The 24576-nt window shown below is 31.6% G+C and overlaps 1 protein-coding gene across 2 annotated transcripts; it reads right to left on the minus strand.

Moving 5' to 3' along the window:
- Positions 1 to 6502: 6502 nt before the first annotated feature.
- Positions 6503 to 24266, minus strand: LOC148627841 (aminoacylase-1-like). 2 transcript variants are annotated; one of them, XM_088580160.1, is made up of 17 exons: positions 23841 to 23995; positions 23509 to 23573; positions 23092 to 23196; positions 20199 to 20270; positions 19841 to 19863; positions 17942 to 18018; positions 17468 to 17557; positions 16775 to 16831; positions 16509 to 16582; positions 15661 to 15710; positions 15360 to 15423; positions 14586 to 14634; positions 13239 to 13345; positions 10658 to 10737; positions 10261 to 10321; positions 9328 to 9565; positions 8854 to 8986 (listed from the first exon to the last, which is right to left on the minus strand). In XM_088580160.1, the coding sequence occupies exons 1-16, from the start codon at positions 23929 to 23931 to the stop codon at positions 9410 to 9412; spliced, it is 1221 nt and encodes a 406-aa protein (XP_088436286.1). In that variant the 5' UTR covers positions 23932 to 23995; the 3' UTR covers positions 8854 to 8986; positions 9328 to 9409. The 2 variants fall into 2 exon arrangements, with proteins under 2 accessions (XP_088436279.1, XP_088436286.1); XM_088580153.1 differs by having other exon boundaries at positions 6503 to 9565; positions 23841 to 24266.
- Positions 24267 to 24576: the final 310 nt, after the last annotated feature.

Consider the following 24576-nt stretch of genomic DNA (forward strand, 5'->3'; position numbering starts at 1 on the left):
GTCGCCTATGTTACATTGACGTCAATATTTCCCGCTATTTTTCAAAAACGATATTTATTTTTAGAATTAAAAGGTCCATTTTCAGTTGTTTTTTGGGAAGTCAAGATTTTGATAGACACACCCACCCTAGGGACATATAATACGAATTAATCGGCTAACGATGCTATTTGTTCGCAAGCTAAGGTGAGAAAAACTGGAGTATGAGCTTATAGGCCAGGGTTATTATTTCAATAATCCCAGACATAAACCTGTAATAGGGTATGCAAGTCTCGTTCTAGTTTCATTTTCTTTACCGGAATTTCGGATGTAGAACTTATTGAAAACCGAAGACCAATCTGCATTTTACTGTTTACTTCCGGGTACTGGAAACGCTGTATAACATTGCAAAATCTTCTATTTTATGCTTTATCTTGATACCTTCATCGTGTAGAGATAGATATTTTTCTTTTTTTTATCGGTATTCTATAAACAAAATGATGTTTTGTTCTTAACGCTTAGCTCAATGCTCTGTAAATGACAAATCTACATGCTTTTGAATAGTAGACTAGGACCCATTCTCGGGAAATCGCGGGGTCACATGAAGAGACTTACATACCCTATTTAATTATAGATCTCTGGTATGAGTTGAATAGTGAAAAGAGAACCAAGGATTTGTTTGCTATAAAAACTTGTGAAAAAAAAACATGTACATTGGGAAGTGCAAACTGGTGTAATGATTTTATGAACTATAAATATTTGAAACTGAGCGACGAGAACCTGTCGAGCTTTATACATCTTAAGAAAAGTAAGTTTTGAAATCGACTTTCAAATTGCTTCATTTAGAAACTTAAGTTAAAAAAAAGAAAATGGACCAATTATTTTTTTTTTTATAAATTATATGTCCTCGATTAATTTCGCAGAGCTGTTAATTTGTGCGATGTTAAACTTCATATATTACATACTCGCATTTTAGCTTCTTCTAAGTTACCACTGGCGTTACGGGTAGTTAAGTCTAATGCAGTTCAACGGTTTAAATGTACTTTTGAAAAAGTACGAGCTAAATATATTTGCCTGGTATAACTTTGTCCAGACTAGTAAATTCATTATATGGTAAAGAAAACATGCATGAGAATATGTGACAATTTATACTATACAACCGTTTTTGAGCAGTCAAAATAATTGCCATACATGTATTTACAAAATAGTTGAAACAACAAGCTATTGGATGATCTTTGGAGTTTACAGTGTCATTTCTAATCTTTCCGACACTGATAAACGTGTGAGTTTCTGTATGCCCAGTAAACTCGTAGCGAGCTATATTTTAAGCAAATTGCGTAATCATATCAGAACTCTGACTGGCACTATGTTAAAACTTGCATTTTCCCATGGTTTTAAGGCGCCTCTGTATTGTTTTCAAGGTTATTAGTGATATCGACCGGTGTGTTCAGACGGTCAAATAATGCGCTTTCGGATCGAAATTCGATGCGAATTTTCATCCAGTATCGGGTTCACACATAAACGAATTTCCAAAGCATCTGGATACCTTTTCGGAAATGTGGGAAATCAAAATTTCGCATTTAATTCGCATTTAAATGCTTAAAGCTATCCGATGCGAAATTAACTATTTAACGCTTGTGAATGCAAAGCGAATTTTAAAAAAATGCGTTATCGACGTTTGCAATGCTCACTTACATTGTACATGTAAACCACCCTTTATTACGAGTTTCTAGAAAAGCAGAGGACGCTTACCCAACCGGTGCACCTGGTCCATGCTCCCAGTTTTCAGTGGAGTCCGAGTTGCTCATTTACATTTGTTAGTGTGTATGTATAATTTTAGTTATTTTATATATTGACTACATATATTTACAAAACAGTCGTTTATCTATCTGATGAAGCTTTGTAGTGAATGAAGTCACAATTTGTGGGATATTAGTTAATGTTACGTGTATCATTATAATTTGATCCTCTATCCTAGATGAGGCCAAATAAGGTTTTTAATGAGGTTCAAGATGTTTTTGAATTTATTTTCTATGAAACTTGTGAAAAAAATATAAGGAAATAAAATAAAATAAAATACCGACCGTCTATTTTATTCCGACATGTAAAAGGAAACTGAGGTATAATTTCATTCGGCCTGAGATGTCTTCTACTATATATTATGTACTAGGTAACAACCCTAGATTGATCCTAAGGAGGAATGACCCAGCCGGCGAAAGCTCAGTATCTTTTGTACACTATGGCGCGGAATGTGTGTCTTAATTCAATATTAATGCTATTATATAAATATATTCATGCGTATGCATTATAATTCCTGCATATCGCGTAATTATTTCTGCATATGCATAATTCTATTTATGCAGTCATGTACAGAATTATTGACCCGATTGCGTAAATAGAATTATATTGAATTATGCCACTTTTGTTAAAACTTTGTAAGAGGGTGCAACTGGAGCTGGAAAAAACACCCCCATTCACATATTTGTCTTGCAAGAAAATCCACCCCATTCATGTATTTTACCCGCACATCAAATGAATTAAGAAAGGATAAAAGATGACACTAATTGAAGATTGATTGGTGATAATTGGGAATTTTGTCTTGGCAATAAATTGTACATTTAAAATTGTAAAAATATGACTTATTGATATAATACACCTCAGAAATGACAACCGAAGTAGAAAATTTATGACCCAATCATATGTATATCTCAACTCTACAAAAACAGACCCATTCCAGCGGCACTTCTATGTATATTGGTATATACGAAGCGGCCCCCAGTGAGGGAGCTCAATAAAGTTAAAAAAAAGGATATTTCCATGGAATCTTGATTCATGAATCTTGATCAAAACTGTTTTGACTCGCTTCGCTCGAATTTTATTATATTAACGCCCCATAACCTGAAATAATGGATCAACCCTCTTAAGTTACAGCGTTGGTTCCAATATCAACATGTATGACGTTAATATTCTAATACATGTACATTAAAAGTATACATGTATGACAATGACACAAATGAAATTGTCTTATTTCAACTTTTTTCACTCCACATGACAGGACAAGTGCGTCTATGTAACCGACCAGTTCACGATCACTCAGTATCGCACAGAGAAAAATAACTAAAATGGTATTTCAAAGAATAATTTGATTTTATATGAATATATCTTTGAGAGATTGCAAAATTGACTGCTAGAAAAAAAACGTTGAAAACTTCTTCCACGTAAGAATATACATAAGAATCTGGAATATTCAGAAATATCGAAAAGCTGAATAAGGGTAACAACAAAATTACCGAACACTAATCCGTTATCAAGTCAAGGCCAAAGCAAATCTGGCAAAATAGACATTACACCAGCGGAGCAGCTGGTACCGCAATGGTCTTGACTTGGTACAGACACTTAACACGAAATGGTGGGTTAAATCTAGGTTTTACAGCGCGCTAAACCTCCCTCTTCAATAGAGGGGTTACTACACCAGCGGTGATTAAAAATCAATTGCATGCTATTGTCATAATCGGTAAATCAGCGGTCACATCAGCACAAAAAACAATTTAAAAAAAAACAAACAAACAAACAAACAAATAAATAAAAAAAAACAATCATTACTCATTGTTTTAGAAGAGTATTTTTCGAACAAGGACTGAGATATCTAAAAGAGCTTGGTGAGTGACCTTTTAAGGCGCATTTCCTCATACTCCTGATTCAGGAGTCTAGCTGTTACGCATATATTTATGGCGTTCAAGGAAACCAGAATAGTTAGTCCTTGCTCTAACGTAGCGAATCAATTGTGAAATATAAACACCATATGCAATAGATGAAGGCATATTGCCTCCTTCATCTCTTTATCTCGAGCTCTGGTGTATATATTGACGGTAACCATTTACCAAAAGAAGGTTGTTGATGGACAATACATAATCAATATATCTGTATGTAAATTTAAAGGATTAATCATCTATTAAATTTTTGTTCTTCACGAGGTTCTGAAGAAATTCAATCTCGTATGAATATAAAAACAAATCGGCTAGGAGAGAAACACAGTTAGTGCCCATTGGAATGACAACTTGTTGGAAAATAGCTCCTCCAAATGTGACAATATATTATCAAAGAGCAAATCAAGCATATCGTAAACCTGCTTTTTCTGAACCTGAACTAATAGTATGAGTTAAAATGATTACTTCGGACTTAAAATATTAGCAGGTTTAGGTTGCCATTGTACAGCTTGTCATGACGTTTGCCGACTCTGGTGTAATGCATAGCTGTGTCAAGACGGCTTCAATTTGTGTGTGTATGACCAAAAGCACTTAAAGGGGAAATTATATGTTGAATAATTAACATGAAACAGTTACCACACTATTTATATCTTTAAATACGATAAAGCTTTTTTTGTATTCTGTATTCTGAATCAGTAATGTCTGAATACCACTGAACATTTCCGATTTCGTGTATACGTGATACAGTCAAATTTATTTCATTTGCTCTGTTTCTCTTAGATATATCATGGCTGCTCATATCCGGGGCTCATATACAAATTGTACGTGTCAGTTTCATTATCATGTTTATACCATTTGCTTTACATTACAACGATGCTTTATTTGTTTGCAGTGTTGCATGAATGCATGAATTAAAGCGGTTTTGGCTCGAAGTTAATATGTGAACAGACGGACAGATGGACAGACAGACGGATAGACTGGGTGATTCCTTTATATACTTTGTTTGCAGTGGAATAATTAACAGCAGTGTATAATGATGTCGATCCATGATGTCAGAGGAAGTGTTCATTATAGCTATCGAATCTCAGGAGTTTGCTCCCAGTATCAAATATGATATTTCTCTTTAGTTTATTTTGAACAAGGTTTGCTAGGAATTCGGTCTAGCAAGTAGCGAGGAGCAAATTATTGTCATTAACGATTTAAGGAGGTAGACCTAAGCTAAAGGACACAACCCTTACAAATCATTGGAATGTATGTATTCAGCATTTTACATCAATCTCATGTAAGCATCAAAGTAACTTGGACTTATTTCATTCTGTTTTAAATGAGAGCTTGATAGGCTTTAGTGAAATTGATTTTGATACAAGCATACCATTGATTTCAAGAGTAATGTCCCTTACCCTATGTCTACCTCCTTAAAAAAACAGGCTTTAACATAATAATAATGTTTTTTTCTCAAATACCTACACACTAAAAAAAATTCATTCAAACTACTTCTGATTGCAAAACCCTTTTTTAATAATACTGATGCAAGTTCTCTGGGATGAGATCGATGGTATATTTTGTCAATATAAAAAAATCTGCATACAGATTACAGCTAGTCACTTTGTTTCTTGAAATGACGGAAACAAAATAACAAAAAGTCCTAGAGGGCCTGAATCGCTCAGCTGGAACTCATTTATCTGCCTTATGGGTATTTGATGTCAGGAATAAAGGAAAATTCTAAAGGTGAAACCTTTCCTCAGTTTGCTCCATTTGTTAAAATAACAGAAAAAAAACAAACAAGGAATCGTGCATTGAAATACACCAACAATTATGAAAATAATCAGTGTTTTTCTTCAGAAAATGGACAATAACTCCTACAAGAAGTTGAAAGTGATCCCTACAGACGTTTGGGGTGAGGAGGGAGGACGAGGAGAATGTCTACCCTTTTTGGTTGGTTTAATAAGCACTCCGCTCTTTGTTGTCAATATAGATCCTGGCATGGTCAATGTGCCTTGAAATTGCCCTGAATATGCCAGATTGCCCTTTTATACCTATATTACCATGCTCTCCAGTCAGAGGAGTAAACTGTGAAAGACGATGGACTTGAAATTTCATTTACAGGTATTTGGTATTTCTACACCACAGAATGAAATTAAATTTATACACATTCCCATTGTGCACCCCTTTTTTAGATTTTGATCCAAAACAATTGTGAGGTCAAAGGTTGAATGCTACCAAAAAGGCAGATAGGGCTGTCAATTTTGTGAACAATGCTCACAGTTTTTTTAGTTGTTATTTGTTATTTATGGATCTTCATCCTTTAATTTTTTTTGAAAATTGACAAAATATGTTCAAGTGCTTACTCTGGTCATTAAAACCAACCTTTCAATCTAGTTATTTTCATCTCATTTTATTTTTACAAGGTACAGTAGGTGCAACTAAACACTGCATATGTAGATTTGTTAATCAAAGTATACATGATGAGCAACTCGGCAGGTGTTTCTAGAAAAGCAGAGGACGCTTACCCTATCGATACACCTGGTCCATGCTTCCAGTTTTTAGTGGAGTCTGAGTTGCTCATTTGCTTTTGTTACTTTGTATGTATGATTTTAGTTACTTTATGTTCTTTGTTGTGTATGTCTGTTTTCCATGTCTGGTCTTTGTCCCTGGATTACATTCTTTTGATAACCACTATAACCTAAGTTCCCTTGAACTGTTCCCTACAAACCAAATGTTCTGCAATAAAATTCACTATGAAATTGGAAATAATTAAAATATTTGTTGCTATAGTTTAATAAGGCTATCAAAAAAATGAAGAAATAAGAAGGCTATACTATTCTTTGTAATTTTAATTCAGGCTGCATCATATACTTTAGAAAATACATAGCATTCCATATTTGTTTGTTTGAAAACCAAATTGAGCAGTGATTCAAACATTTAATAAGTTTCATCATTTTACTACTTTTTTCTGTAACCATCATACTGCAAAAATAAATAAACCATCAGGTATGTCCTTTATACAAATCTAAGGGTAGAAATTTGGAATGGCTATATTCAGAAATTATTACCCATTTAAGGGTTATTTTTAATTTTGACCAGGTTTCTTTTGACAGTGTAAGCTTCATGAACCACGAAATGTTTTATGAACAAGCCCCTAAGTTGGTTATGCAAGTATAACTTGGTCAAAAAGAAAAAATATCAATCTTTATTTTTTTAATTTCTAATCAATTAAAGTCAACATTAAGAATTAAACCTTCATCCAAGCCTTATTCAGTTTGGAAATATTTGAACTGCAGACTGCAAAATGATTGACGTTAACAACGTTACATTACCAAGTAAATTTATGGAAAATAACCTAACTTGCCCAGATGAGAAATAATCACAATAAATAATTTAAAAGGAACAAATATTGGACTGTTTACCATTGTAAACCTAATAAGCAGTGTTAATTATGAGCAGTGTTACCGGTAATTATACTACAATATATAACTCAGGAAAGTTGAAAAGATGATGACAGATACCCAAGCAAATACAAATTTTACAGTAAAAATGGCCATAACTAACATACAATAAATGTTAAAATAATACTTCAAGCAAACATAACATGCATTTAAAGAACACATTGTAAGTTTAGAAAATATTTGGTTGAGCAGTGTATTACAAATGTCAACAAAGAAATTTTCTTGGCAGTAATATTTATGAAATAAAATGAGCAATAAATCAAACATATGGTAATATCATAATTACATATAAATATCTTTTAATTTGGTTAGTAAAAACATTGTGAAATAATAATTTGGAGTTCCCCATTCGCTGGGTCAACCACCGATCCTAATACTGCATATGGTCTTTTACTAGTGAAGAAATCCAATTTAAGAATCCATGTGCATCAAATGTTTCTAATTCCATAATGCCAGCCTGGGTTCCTCAGAAAAAGGGGGGTCTAGGACATTATTACCATTTTTTGCCAATTTTACATATGAAAACGACAAATTTTTCAATAAGAAAGTTGGGTGCTAACACCCTGCACCCCCTCCCCTGGATCTGTCACTGCTATCACAGCTGTTTTTTTTACTTTTCCTTAGATTTCTTAAGTGTTTACAGACAATTTACTTGAAATCTTGATTTTTAAAAAAAATACTCTGGTATATATTAAATGTGGTCAAACAGACAGCTGTGCAATATCACTTGTAATCACAATGTCAAATGTCCAATATTACAAAATAGAGGAGTGTCAGTAATACAAAGCTTAAATGGAAACCATCAAGAACAAAATGTTGAAAAATACCATATTCAAACTTGACCTGCACTTCAGGACTCTTTGAACATTATCAAAAGTGGAATTAACAAACTGATGGATAAATGGACAAACATAGAAATCCCAATACAGTGAAATTTGTCTGAACTGAACCTTGCAAAATCCAAAACCTGTCTAAACCAGACACCTTTTGAAGTCCTTTAATATCAATTTAAATGTATTTTTAACCTTGGTAAACCAAATACCTGACTTAACCAAATCAAATTTCAAGTCCAAAACAGATTTGTTTTAGAGAGGTTTCACCTTATATCACAAACTCATTGATAACATGGTACTTTCAAACATACAAAGAATGTTTCTTTTCTAAAAGTAAGAAAAAAGCATTATTTAAGTGTCAGTCTCTGTAAGAATCAGGCAGTAGGTGAAACATGGTATGAAAACACAATATTTTGATAGTGTAATTTGACTATTTGCACGATCAGAACATAGGGAAAAAAAGCAAGATTTTGCATATCATGTTGGTGCATTGAAATACAATTTCATTGAAATGCACTGTCAATGACCATTTAAAGGGCAGATAACTCTGTCAAAAACCTCATTTTTCTAACAGTCTATTGAAAAATTAACGAGCAAATCCAATGATGCAGAGATAAAATAATGGCCTTTTCAAATATAGAATGCATCTTTGAACAAAGTTAATATTGTCAGATCAGTGGGGTTTTGACATGCATGTTTCTGATTTTTTTCCCATTTTGCCTGATTCTTATAAATACTTACACTTAAATTTAAATTCAAACTGAGGAGTTCAGTTTATATATCATGAGTTACTGTACAATATCTGGATAAAAAATGATAATATAAAACTATATATCTGATAAATTAATCAAGGTAAAACAGAAGCGTTTAATAATTGATACAGAATACATGTATTTAATATCTTTGATTAACTATGAAAATCTACGTACCTCTGGATTATTGTATGAATAATGATTCTACAACCAGATTCTATAATTCAAAAATATTTTTATTCCCATTACCAGTATATGAAAAATCTGTGTCCCTATAATTAAAAGAATCATATAAATTTTTATAATAATTGTGGGATTTGACACCTTCATCGGTATTCAAAGACATACACTGAAATTATTTTCATACATTTGAATTATGTAGTTCTCTTTGTTAACTTTGGTTCTTTAAAAAAGTAATTGTTTTTCTGGAAAAATAATGTCAGGAAGTCTATCATGAACATAAGTATTTTTTCATTATTTGAAACTCTTTCTTAAAAAATCAAAAACAAAAAGATTATGAAAAAGTCATAAATAAATTATTGGACTTTCCTCTTCAGGAAATGTGATAAAAAACTAATCAGTATACAACATTTGTTTCTGTAAAAATATATACCATAAAAAATTGAAAAAAAATTCAAAAGCTTTAGTTGTGGGGGAAAATGGTTCTCCATCCTCTCCTAAACTTTGCACAGAATTTATTTTTCCACCTTCATATTTGCAAGAGCTGGGATTATTTCACAGAATATGTCAATTCCTTTCAGGAAAACATTTTCATTGAGGAACTCATTGTGATCATGAAGTAAAATTGGTGTGTTATTCATTGGTGAAAATCCAAATGCTGGTATTCCAAGCTAAAGCAGAAAATAAAAGAATTCATATGAAAAAAAACTATCATACATTTAAACTTTAAAAAATTCTACAATATATTAGCCGTTACCATTTGTTTTGAGTACATGTAATGGTAAGTAGGCACATTCCTTTTTTTAACAATTGAAAAAGGTCAAGGACAAATGAGAAGAAAGTAAACTGATTGATCGATTGTAGGCAGATACATGTATATGTGTATTTCATGCATTTCAGGATGAGAATGTTTAATCAATTGATCTGACCACGTTTTGAGCCTGATTTTTAATTTGCTAGCTCACAGCAGTAACAGCCTGCATGTATGCATGCCATCCCACATGGACAAATTATTCTGACTCCTAGCAAACCAATTATCACTTTATCTTCAATATACTCATGCTTGGCAGAGAAGCCGTGACTGATAAATTTTAAAGCCTCTGGTATGACTGCCAGATATTGAAGTCACGACCCTCCCTACTCAAGGTAAACATGCTATCAAGAGACCAATGAGGCATTTGGGGATATTCTGACCAATTTTTATCCCATAGGCCACCACACTCAAATCTTATGTTGTACCTCGGGCCCTATCACTTATCTGCAAATAAGGGACCACTCAAATCCACCAGGATATCCTATGTTCTTTTTTAAGTTAACTGCTGAAGCATATGAAGAATAATTTAGAAGCTGAGTAAGTTTAAGTTACCTCTCTAAAATATCTACTGTCTGTAGCTGCTGGGAAAATCTCTGTCTCTATCTTCATTCCCCTAAAATACAACATGCAATATTGATAATAATTATTTGTCATCTGGGTAATTACAAAACATAATAGTCTAACCACTAGTAGATTAAACTTGGATAATTTCTCTATATATACAGTTAGCTTGACTTTATAAACTCCCGAACCAATGGCCCACAAAGGGAGTAACAATGAAAGGCAACTTTGTTTGACTTCAGGGGTAGACAATCCAATCATCATCATCAATGATTTATTTCATTTTAAGAACATAAAGTGAGAGCTCACAATAACCAAACTTGTGATCCCAAATAAGAACAATCTATATTTTATTTCAATCATTTATTGACCGTAAGTTTCTACTTACAATTGTTTACAAGTTGTTTCAAAGCAATTCCACCATGGTTCAGAAGGGTCAGTGGAGGACAAGGACTGGATATCACATTTCTGAAAAAAGAAACAATAACACAACCATATATGCACAGAATACAAAAAATCATATACATGTATATGTATTCTAATATTTCACAATACCAATTTCTTGTGAATAAATCTCATACCTGCCTTCCATCAGTTGCCCTTTAAACATTTTTGCAAGAACAATTAAATCAAAATTATAGAGATTTTATCTTGCAATAAACACATGAATAGTTGTTAGCATTGAAAATTTGAAATACCATCAGGAACCTTATGAAAAAGGTACCCAATGCTCAAATTATACCATAAACATGTAAGTTAGTTTATTTCTTCTTGCAATGATGTGCAAAATATCATATTCTTTCATAAACCTTCAGTGATCCCCACTGGGCCATAAAGCATCACATTGCCCTGATGCTATATTTTCTACCAGGATGCTACCTGAAAAGAACTTACCATAGAGTCTAATACAAAAAAGATGCTATAATTTTTAAATGCAAGAAGTTATACTGAAATTGAGGAGTTACCAGGATGCTATCTGAAAATCTTAGGGAGAACTTTGCCTTTCTGTAAAGTTTCATTTAATCCTGTTGAGTTTTAAGTGTTTATATTTTTTTTTTAGAAAGACTATGATCTATGAGTATTGAACATAATTCAAAACCATTAGGTTAAATGAGCTCCCCTTTAACTCATCCAGAAAAAAACCATTCAATAAAGTTTCATCAACATTTGTTGAGTACTTTTGGATAAGATGTGCTTACAAGAGTTACAAACAGATTTACAAAGGGGGATTTCTAACAGTATAACATTAGTATAATAAACATTGAAAGCATTAAAATATGAGAAAATATTACTTGATAGAAACAAATATGGTACCTAATTGTAAAACAGCATGTAATAAACCATAAACCTTCCAGTTATAAGTTTTACAAGTAGTTAGTTATTATTAAAGTGGGTGGTAAAGTGTTTTTTTTTTTTTGTGATCCATTTTGGGGCCTTTCATTTCTTGTGGTTTTTGTCTTGAAGCTCCTTATTCACCATGTTTAGTGCAAATGACCAAAACTCCTCCAAAATCATTTTTAGTGCTCCGTGATGACATCATTTTATTTCTTGAAGTGTCATGCACAGAACTTCCATTTACGAACCCCATTTAGTATTAGAGAGCAACTGCTAGAAGTAATTACCTCAACAGCATACAATACCCCCTGGTCTTGAGCAGTATAACTATATTCAACCAAACAGAAATATGTCATAAATATAAACAAGTAAAACTGTTATATATCGTAATACTTATAAATTGTATAGAGCTGAAGGATGGTAAATCATATTGCTTACCTCCCTTTTTTAATATGAAAAATGTAAAATATACTATAAGGAGTGATTGTATGACTTTGACCTACATACTTATACACAAATCTTGGTAGACATTTTTTGTTGCTGAATTTGGAAAGGGATTTTTATATTTCTTCTCACTAAGAACTGGCTTTAGAGAAATAACACAAAAATGGAGATTTACTATACCAGTGTTCTTTACATAAACATTGATACAGTGACAATTTCGTTTTTATTACAATCATACTGAATGTAATTTTTGCAATTATTATTAGGTGAGATATATGTAATATAGGGAAAAAAATTACTGTACAAATGATTTATAAGCAGGGGAGCTAAAAACATAATATTGGATAGCTTAAATCTGACAAGACACAGGCTGAAACATATTGGTATCTAAACTGATACAAGTATAACTAAAACTACTGCAAGCAAGTTCACAAAGAGAAAAACCCTGCTCCAAATAGAGTTAAATGTAGCAGTCTTTGTAAGAATCATGCAAATTCTGCAAAATGTGATACACCTCAAAGAAGACTACATGTTTTTATTTTTGTTATTAAGTTGCTTTATAGGTCTATATGATTAAATGTATAATTATTCATTCAAATCTACCTGCTCTTAGGAGATAATCAACAATGAAAATGCAACAGATTCTATTGTATTTGAGTGTCATTTACAGAGTTATCTCCCTTAATTTAGAAATCTACAGTGCATTCTATATAATTTTTATCTAATAAGAACACGGGTTATATGAAAAACTGAATGTTTATTTCTGTTTACTATGGCAATTCAAACAAAATATCAAAAATAAAAATATGTAGGCTTTTAACCCATGAATCACATTTGCATGATTCTTAGCTGGAGTGCTACTTAAATATTGAACTCTAAAGTTCAAGTATCTCCATGTGAGAGCTGAAAGTAATGCTTTTCCTTCAGGCACATCTACTATTACTGGTAATGTTAAACCTTCCAAAGAATTTTATCAAAATTCTTTGTGAGGTTTAAGATGAGTTGTGCTGTCAGGAAATGTAGACAGAAGAATGGACAGACAGATAGGGTGATTCCTATATACTCCTCAAACTCTGTGAGAGGTATGTTAATAAATTTTCTTGGGTATTTTTATTTGAACTCTTAAATCAGTCTTGTTCCACAACCTCCATCAACAGACTTCTGACCAATTTGCTTTGCAACATACTGACCTGTTTGAATTCATAAAAGACATCATCCCCAGCCTCAGCACACCATTGTTTAATTTTCTCTTCAAATTCTTTAAAGTCAACAGAAGGAGTTATTCTGATATCAAAACCTAAAAAAGAAAGAATAGTTAAGTTAACTCGTACTATCAGTAGATATTGATTGACGATGATTGATTTACTTCCTGCGTGTCGTTTACGGTCCTGTGCAGATATTTTATGTCTGACCAAACAAACAGACTTTGGTTTATACTAGTCTGAAATACTGAGCCAGATCTTTATTATTGTAGCTAACAGAAGCATCAGACCGCAGGTAGGCATGTAACCCAAACTGGACAAATTGTTCAGACTCGGAGCTAACTCAATCCCATGAATACTGTGAGGTTGGAGTAGAAAGAGTGACTACTAACTTTAAAGTCTTAGGTGTGACTCAGAGGGTTTTAGAACCCAGGGAAATCAGCACTTGACGTAAGCAAGCTACACCTAGACCACCGAGCTGGTTCCAAATGGATATTATCAAGCAATGGAATTCATCTCTGTAAGTTCCCTGTAAATAATGCTTGTGAAAAATTTGAAATGACAATCTGATGGTTCCTTACATAACAAATTTCAAAATGTTTCATATTTTTTGAACACTTAAATTGGTGGACTTCCAAACTATGAAAGTGCACTACATTGTATCACATCCTCACTTGCATATTTTGATATTTAGAGGAATCTCCTACTACCCTAACCTGAGAGATGAATTTGGTTATAAAAATTAATGGAAAATTTCAGACTGTTCAAAACACTGAAAAAGCCCAAAATATATGTAAAATCTTTAGTAATATATTTTTAAATCTATCGGAAGTTGGCTTCCATACCGCCATACATCAGTACCTGTAACTTTTTATAAACACAAAAATTTGTGACATATCACACCACTTATGGTGATGTAAGTGTACATTTGTAAAGGTCATGGCTTGCAAAAAAAGAGAACATTCAGACAAATAAAACTTATATTATGTAAACAAAGGTTGATAGAATAAAAAGAAAATACAAATTTCTGGTGTCTAGATTTATTGCAAAAATATATTGATAATTCTTATGTCCACGGATATAAGTGACAATGCTGTGCACCCATAAAAACTGTTGCTAATATTGCCTTCAAACAACATTATTATATGAAACTTTAAAAAAAGGCAGGAAAACATTCTGGTTTACAGTAAATAGTAGTAAGGTCCAGTACGTCATTTTTATTGCAGCAGTGATTTCTGACATTGTATCACAGATATATGTGTAATACAGGTAATCATACTTGTTTGAATTTAAGATACGGCTGACTTAGTTTATAGTTAGCAATAAGAAACATACCAGCACAAAGCTCTGTAGGTACTAAGTTGAATTGTTGTGTTGATCCTCCCTGAAGGAAGAACAAAATAATTTACATACAAAGTTGGCATATTCAAGTTAGTGAGATTTTCACCCTGCCAGTTAACACTCAGTTGAAATCTTTAGTTAAGTAGCACTCCATATAAGAATCAAGCAAAATATGATTTATGGTTGGAAAGCCTATATACTTTTATTTTTTTTATACTTTGTTAAAAAAAAATGTCACAGTAAACATAAAGTAACAAATGACTTTTCACATAACCCTTGTTCATAGAAGATAAACATTATACAGAATGTATTGTAGAATTCAAAATTAAGGGAGATAACTCTGTAAATGACACTAAAATGCAATAGAAACTATTGGATTTTCAATGTGGATTATCTCCTAAGAGCACACAGATTGGAATGAATAATTATATGTTTCAACATGTAGACCTAAAAAACAACTTAATAACAGGAATAAAAATATGTAGTCTGTTTTAGGTGTATCACATTTTACAAAGTTTGCCTGATTTTTATAAAGACTGCTACTTAAAAAGAAAACTAAGCTCAACAAATGTTAAACATGAGGGAAGTATTTGTAAAACAATGCAATAGCAAACAATTTTCATATTTTTTCACCTTAAAAGTAGAAAAAAAAATATGGTAATGAATGCCAATAGCTCTGTTTTTTGTTTAAATCCCATTTTTCATTCATTGTCCCACTAAATTTGATTGTGGTACACCTCATACAGCTGGCATGAATACAATACTTACCTGAACATTTGTCAAATTCACTGTTGTGACTTCACCAAGCTTAATACAGGCATTGCCTTTCAATCTAAAAATGGATTTCTTTAATTTAAAAAAAATATAAGAAACAGTATTTCTTAATAGATGACATAGTAACCAAACCTGACCTGTATTTTAATAGGTCCAACCACAATGTTGAATAGAATTAAAAATATTAGGAGAAGCAGTATATAAATTATCATCAGCAACTATTTTGCTAAAGATAGACAGACAAGAGGATCGCTATATAGTCCAAACTTTTCAGGGGGTTTAAATATTCACTTACTTTTTCTCCTCTTTAGCTCTAAACTCTAAAAAACTATTTATCACTCTTCTCTGAAACAAAAATTGAAACAAAATTGAAGTCGAGAATGTACAGAAATATATGGGTTAAACATGCTCCCTGAATGAAAACATGTGATTATCTATTTTGTGGTACAGATTTAAGTAACAAAGATAGCACTCTTTTCTCATGCAATAAAAGACCTAATCAACTTTGAATCTGTAATAGAATAGTAGATCCCCAAAAATATGTTACTAAAGATTCATCAGAACTTAAAAACAAACCCAAAAATATAAACAATAATACACATTTTTACTACAGAAAATTGAAAAAAAAAAACATAAAAAAAAAATCCTAAGCTACCTTTCATGTCAATTAAACAATATATATGTATAGAAAATGCTTAGTTATATGGTAAAAAAATAAATCTGTTACTTTAATAAAGGGGAAACAAATTGTAAGAAAAAAAAACAACTTAGAGAGTGTTAATGAAAGTCTAGAGTCAATATTTCCAACAAGTCATTGAAAAGTATGAAACATCATAACTCAGACTAGATTGTACATGTATATTGCATTTCAACCAACTTCAAAACTTTCACTCATCATGTCAACATCAATACCTGGATCACAGGTACATGTGGAATGGATACTACTCCTCCATTCCCCTATTTTCTCTACAGCCCCCCCCCCCAAAAAAAAGTGATTAACATTTATTTTCTACTTCTTATATGTATTTTCGAAATTTTCAGTCAAGATATGTGGCATAACTGTCATATTATGCTATCAAATATTATCTATACTGATATGTGCTATGGATATTACCTGGAATGGTCATCATAAAAAAAACTCACAAATTTTTCAGCAGCATTGTCTTCAATAAATCTAGATCCATGTCCTGGTTTTCCTGGGCAATGAACTCTGACCCCTGAAAAATAAATTATGTGAAAAAAAATGTTCTGCAATGTGAAACTATCTTCCATGGCAAATGTATATATAAAATAACTCAATAAAAAAAAAATATTTTCTTATAATTAAATAAAGCACTAAAAGCAACTTATTACTTTTTTTCAATATATAAAGCAACAGGCATTCATATAAACAAATATCAACAACTTACACCAAGGAGCTCTTTCACCATAAAATATTGTAAAGGCATCAGTTGGATTGGCAAGTCCTGGAAAAAATCAAATCGTGAAAGGAATAGTATCATTTAGATCTAGTTTGGACCAAATATATGATATGAATCAGAAATAGTGATCCAAACTTCTTTTTAATCTCAACTCTTAAGTATCTCAAAATGGGTTATTCTAATAGACCAAAGGACATTTTGAATACTGATGAAGCCAATTTACTGGTACTGCTTGTAGAAAATGCTGACAATAATACATAACTTGGAAATTTTATTGTAGTTTTCAAACTACATCTGCATCAAAATTTTACTCAGCACATGATATTGTTGTATAACTGACTTTGGAAATTACATTTTAATAGCTTTTTCCATCTGATAATAATAAGCACACAACTTAACCAGACTAGATCATTCCACATTATGGCAAAATATATATTACAGTACCATCATTTTCCATGATTTTTTTTTAATAATAGTACTAAACACAATTACAAAAGTATATTTTTGATTTTTTAGACCATAGACCCTACCTTTTACTTTGATTTTAACAAAGTTGTTTAACATCAATCTGACTGCATATAATAAAAAACAAAGATGATTTCTTCTGTACATTTTTAAAAAGATATTCTGAGCATCCATATAAAGTTAGTTTACTTTTTAAGAGCTATGTCTGACGTATACCTTCATCTATGGCACAAGCTACATTCATTTTCTTGAATTCCTCTGTTTTCACAAACTTCTCCATTCCTAATTCACCTCCAATTTCTTCATCTGTTAAATTGAAGTAGAAGAAATACATAAACACCTTGCATACTGACAATTTATGAAGAAAACTGTTTTACAAGAAAGCCCCTTTCCTCTTAACTATATTCTTATTCAAAGAGTGAGTATGAGAACCTTAAGATAACTTGGATTTACTTAATGTGTTGATACAGGAATTTTATCCAATGATCACTTCAATCTATTTTAATTTGTGATTTATACATAATGATGACACTTTTATCACATGTTTGTATAAAGTTGATTTGTAACAGCTAAAGTAAGAATTGTCAACAGTTACTACCAAAGATACATTGCTATAAATACTGCTAATTTTGTTGTTTACAGATTCCAGTGCTTTAAAATTCCTGAACTCCACTATTGATATGTACTTACCTGGGACAAAAGTGATATATACTGTTCTAGTTGGTCTTTTCCCTTCTGCCTTCATTCTTCTGATAGCCTCTAAATATCTGAAATAACAATTAAATAACCTTCAGGTGTTTCTAGAAAAGCAGAGGGCGCTTACCCTACCGGTGCACCTGGTCTATGCTCTCAGTTTTCAGTGGAGTCTTAGTTGCTCATTTACTTTTGTTACTTTGTATGTATTATTTTAGTTACTTTATGTTCTTTGTTGTGTTTGTCTGTTTTTCATGTCTGGTCTTTGTCACTGGATTACATTCTTTTGATATCTGCTAGAATCTTGGTTCCCTTGATTACTCCTTCATTTGAGTAAAGCAACTTTGGGATACTTACCGGTCTTCAGAGTTTGCCATTACATGTATCTTAAAATTATAAAATAGTCCTTTTTTATATTCCCGACATTAACTTCGTTCTTAAAATATTTTAAGCAAAGGGAAGGAACTCTACAAACTGACTGTTTACTGTCCTATTGGAAAATGAACAGCAGAAGACTATAAATTCAAATGTTTGATTTATAAGAGTTGCGGAAAGTACTTGGATACTTCTTTCAAACCATTTTAGAATTCATTACCGAAGTGGAAATAACTTAAAATTCAAAGAAAAAATTTAACATTTCTTCCTTTCCAAAATGAGACCACCAATCAGGTTGTTGTGTGTTGGTCTGTTACGTTCCTTTTGAAAACCTACTTATATGCCTTGCATTCAATAAATATGAAAAAGGACTATAATGTTTAGTGGTACAGGTATTGGTAATTTTTTTCACCATAATTCTATTTATCCAATTTTTTTAATCAACGATTTTCTTTATTTTTGTTATTTATGAATAATTCAACTTAACATGCAAGAAGCTTTCTAATTGCCTGGTTTTCTTTGAGCAAAAACCAAGTCATGTGGTTTGGTACTATGACATAATTAATGTAGATCGGTTCACACTTTGCCATTTAAATCATCCCAAACAGGATAACAACAAGGTTACAAACCAATTCTTAATATCAGAATTTGAATCCATTAAAAAATTATTTATAAGGAATGTTTTTAATTTTTGAACATGTTATACAGATTTATTTGGGGCAGTTGACACTTTTTATAAACTGCTTCAGTTGTACATTGTACTAACCATAACACATATTGGAAAACCAGACAGTGAAAATAGACAATCTCTATCCAGAGTTACCCCATCCTTGCTATCCCATCTAGATAGAAGAGCAAGACCAATGAGTCTGGATATAGATTGGAATATACATTTGTAGAATGTTTTATTTTACTCAGTGAAATATCAAAATTAAATTAATTGATTTCACTGAAAAATTAGGATATCGGTAATCATTGTCATCTTATTATGTGTTCATTTGAACTTTTTTTGACAGTGATATTGAGTTTAGAAATTTTTTATACAGGAACCATTCTATTTGAGCAGTTAAAATAAACTGACCGTATATTAACATTTATATGTGGTCACTGACTGAATAACTTTTTGTAATGATGTCAAAAACATTACTGGTACATTGTTTTTAAAATTGCCAGGATGAAGCCTGTTTTCACTCAAATGATTTTTTCTGGCATAATTTTTTTTCTTGTTGTTCTTTATTTCAAATTTTGTTGTAGTATAAAGAAAATAACAGAGCACTGATTTGCCTAAAAACTGAAAGTACTCAACACAGTCTCATAACACATTAATGTACACTAGTTTAATATCAAGACAGTGCACAGTTATTGTCTGTTTTCTAACAACTACATTTGATACATCGACATTGTAACCAATAAAGTACTGTTTAAATTTTAATACACATGTACACTATACATTAATAAGGTATATGCATTTACAAAAGCATCATCAATTTCTTCTGTATAAAGATAGTTAAAATTACTTACAAACAACCATTTGATTTCATGTCCTAAAAAATAAAATAAATTTGGATTTGTACTTTACCACTTTTAGTAAGCTTACCAACACATGAACAAATCCATCTGAATACTTTTTTAATTTATAGAAATTTTGGAAGCAATCTTTTCAGTATTTGACACTTCTTTCAATTTGTAGATAATCTTTGTTTTCATCATATACTGGCGTATGTATATTGAATGATCTGTTACAGAGATTTTGTTTTAATACCTTGATGAACAGTAGATAATGGTATCTTCTATTGAAATTAAAATGTGATTTCCATGAAGAAAAAAAAATTGTTACAATATCTCAATATGCAAAGTTCCATAATTTCATTCTATATACCTGAGTCCCCCTCCCATAAATATCCCCATTTTCCATTTTGACAGCATCCCATGGATCACACTTCCAGTGCTCCTGAAAAAAAAAAATATTAAAAAATAAAAAAAAAAAAGAAAAATTAGGTATAATTAAGTAATATTAAATCCCATAGAAATCAATAAACAGTGCACTTCGGGATTTACTGTTTCGAATGTTATATATTACAGTCAAACCTGTCTTAAGTTACACCCCAGGGAGAGCAAAATCATGGTCACATAATACAGGTGGTCTTTGTTTACAGGTCAATTTTATATAGGAATATTTCAATCATGGTCTTCTATATAAGACTTATAAGGTTATTTTTGCATAACAAGGTCGCTAAGTCAGGCTTTATTGTATACTGTGTTTAATGTGAGTTTTCATAAGTTGTTTTCTTGATAAAAATGTCTTAAATTGGTTGATATTAATGTCATTATTCTATTTTTAGTAGTGCTTTGTTTAACTGGATTTCAGGTCAAATAAGAGCTAGGAATTAGATGCATCAGAGTTAATGTTCAAAGCTAGACATTTTATTGTAATATAATCTGATTTTAGAAAACTTGAATAAATTCAGCACTCTCTATTGGTCAATGTCATCTCTAGTAGCTAAGTGGAGATCGGCAGAATATAACGACTGATATTTTTAGGGTTGATTTTTAAGGTGTGTTCACGTTTCTCCAACATTTAATAATAAGACTAAAATAACATTCAATTAAGTTTAGGGATATTTAAAATACAACTGTACTTTACCTTTTCCAATATAAAATGTTGAATGACATATTTTAAATAATATCATTGATAAAGGAAACAAAATATTTCTCTTTTTGTAATATTTTTGTTACATAATTTATTTTTTTCCATTTTCACAATAAATATTTTATAACATATGAAAACAATAAAGCTTGCACAGTTAGTAGCTCAAGTGGCAAATTGGGCTCAGATCACTGATGCCTTATAGTCAGTCAGTTTAGGTTAATTTAACAGAAATATCGTAAATGCAATGTTTGCAGTGAACTATGTACCAAATAAGTTTGGCAGATTCAGACTTCAATACCTGGTTAAGACAATGAAATGTGACAGAAGATATTAGAAAATGTATTGTTCCATTTTGTACAGCAGAAGCAAAAAATAACTTGGGACTCCACATCAAAATACACTGAACATAGCTCCAATAAATAAAATCAATAAAAAAGAAACACCAAGGAAACCACATCAATACCTATATATAAAGCTAGCAACTATACAAATAGAAGAAATAGCCAAACTATGTTCAACAGATTACATTGGCATCAATCCAGACCACAAATACATAACAGCCAATCTCAGGGCCGGATCCAGACACTTTGAAAAAGGATGCCAGCCGAAGTTCCTAAGAAAACAAGGGGGGGTGCTAGAACATTATCTGCCATTCTTTTTGTCAATTTTACACATGATAATGATAAAACTCCCAATAAAAAAGGGGGATTGTCAACTCCCTGCACTCCCTCCTCTGGATCCACCAATGGAACTGCCTTCATTCTACAAATCCTCTAACGACCACAGATATTTAACTGGACAGCAAATGGACAGAGTCAGACACTCGCAACTGAAAGATTTCTTATAGATTGATGATGGCAATGCACAGAAAATACTTATACTATATACCACACAGAACCTTGCCAAATTTGTTTCTGAAGACCTCACTAATGGAGATGGAACTTTCTACACTTCACAAAACCATTTTACCCAGTTTAACATGCTACAGTTGATGACATGATGTACCCACTTGTATTCTCCCTTCTTCCCTGAAAGAGGGAACAGACATACACCTGATTCTTCAACACACTCAAGATTGCATGTCAGCAATGAGGAATACCGAAACACTGATTGCCAAAACTATAGATGACAGTCCAATATTATGCAAATCAAGCATCATTTAGTATTCGTATATATAACTAAGGCATTAATAATTTGTTTTAATTTAAATAGACTCTGTGCTATGCTTATTTAAGAAAGTGTTTCATATTTTTATTATTATTATGTTGTTTTCTTTTTATCTAATGTTTTATGCAATAACTGTGATATTTAGTTAATAAAATGTAAAACACAAAGTAATAAAGTATTTCATGAAGTAAAAAACCTACTGTAAAAAAGCAATATCAAATGATTTATATGTATGAATACCTTGAACCACCCCTTTAAAGGGCCCCTTAATCCCCTGCATTGATTGATTGTTGTTTTAGTCTGAGGTGTGAAAAAATTAAAATGTTGGAGAAGTGAATAAACCATTTTTAGGAGGTTTTGCTGACCCAGAAGTACTGATAGATAACATTCAACTATTAACATCCACTGAAAACTGACAATACATAAATAATTTACCTATATACTGGGACACACTTCATAGCCCAATGTATAGATGTAAATGTATTCAAAACCATGAATATCATGCTAAATTTTGGTACAAATATTGTGTTGCTTACACAGATATGTTCATGAATTAATGACCCACTAAAAAAATTCATACAAGTTTAGTGTACATAACATTGCACAATTTTGCCCTTTCTAAGGGATTTAGTTTGGTCCTTGAATTATCAAGATGTTTTAAGAAATGTTTTTGAATATAAAAGTAATTAATTTCACTTTTTTCAAGGGACATATCTCTAATTTGACAATAAGTGCAATACTCAACTATTGACCTCTTTTGGTTTTGAGCAGTCCTTGACAAATAACTAAATGATTATCAAAAACAAGAACATTGCAAATAGTTTTTAGTACATATATGGACACAAGTATGCCACACCAACAACCCTAAATTCTGAAATGTAACACAGAATGCACATCATACAAAAATGACATACAGGTAATTTATATATAGGATGACGAGATCTTGTTAAATCACCTCAAAAACAGGAACAACATCTGTGTGAGAGTTGAGAACTACTGTTTGAAGATTGGGATTGGTTCCTTCCCATGTCATTACACATACAATTCTGTCTGGGTGCACCTACATATAAGGTGAAGATATATTCATACATTACCAATACATGACAAACTGGAAAATAGCGATGCAAGTACTCATATTACATAAATTACATGTACAAGTAACTTCGAAGTTTTGTCAATGTGGTCCATTCGAAAAAAAAACATGATAATGTTACAAACAAAAAATTGAACTTTCATGGTACCATTCATAATTAAGGAAAAGCATGAATAGCATCATCATGCAGTAAACATAATGTGTAATTTATTTTTCCAAAAAATATTGTAGCAATTCAAAATGAAATTTTTTAACTTTTAACACACAATTATACTAAACCTCATAAGTATTGAATGGAAGTCCAATTTCTTCTGCCTGTTGTTTGAGCCATTTAATGCATCCATCTAAAATAAATCACATGCTTAAATTTAATTAATTTAATGAAGTCAGGGCAAATGGTAATAGGGCAAATATGATTCAAGGCGAACAGGCCTAGTTTTATAAGTCAATATATCAGATTAAAAAATGTTTTTACTTATATTATTTAGGATTTTTAAAGATTTAATACTTTTATAAAATATTGTTAGGAAATCTCTTACTCTTAGTACGTCCTGTGACATAAAGCTTTATCATTATTTAAAATAAAAGTGAAAGTAGACAAGACAACTTACCGTAATCAGGGGTTGGATGTACTGACTTAATGCGTAAATATTCCCTAAATCTAGTTACAGCTGGTTCCTCTTTTTGTCCCTTTTCTGGCATTTTACGACGTTTTGTCTTATCAGAGAGTTCAAAATTTAGGTCACTAACATACAAGAGAAGTTCCGAATGAGACAATATGTCTGCGGGCACGAGACCGCAATTAATTTTCAAGTGCATTTCAATATACACATTTGAGCAGATTAAAAAAATTCCACCGGTGCAAACTGAATAAAACTTCTCTGGCCTAAAGATATGTACAAACAGGATTTTATATATCAATTGTAGAAAATTTTACCATCATTTTCTGAAATTAATACATATAATTCGGAGATGGGGTAAACATGACAAATGAACTGAGTTAAAAGTCCTAAATTTTAACCTTCTTCCACTGAACCAAATCACAACTTTTAGTCAGAATTGATTAATGAAAAAAAAATCCCAAGTAATTTTAACCTATTTTCTACCAATTAGAGGCAAAACTTCAGCAAATAAGTTTCCAGTAAAAATATGAAAAAATGTGGAAGGTACCTACTACCAAAGTTGGAACTATATTCGTATACAACAAAAACCAAGGGGAATTAATTGTGTTCTCGTACCTATTAGATCAACAAATGTGCTCAATTTGAATAAAAACTGCACTCATGTCAAGATAAACCTTTTTTGACTTCAAGTACAAAGTTTCATCATGATTAGTTGAAAAATATA

Source organism: Perna viridis, chromosome 1 (genome assembly GCF_037379345.1).
Source record: "Perna viridis isolate PV_CMFRI_1.1 ecotype Kerala chromosome 1, ASM3737934v1, whole genome shotgun sequence".
Lineage (NCBI taxonomy): Eukaryota > Metazoa > Mollusca > Bivalvia > Mytilida > Mytilidae > Perna > Perna viridis.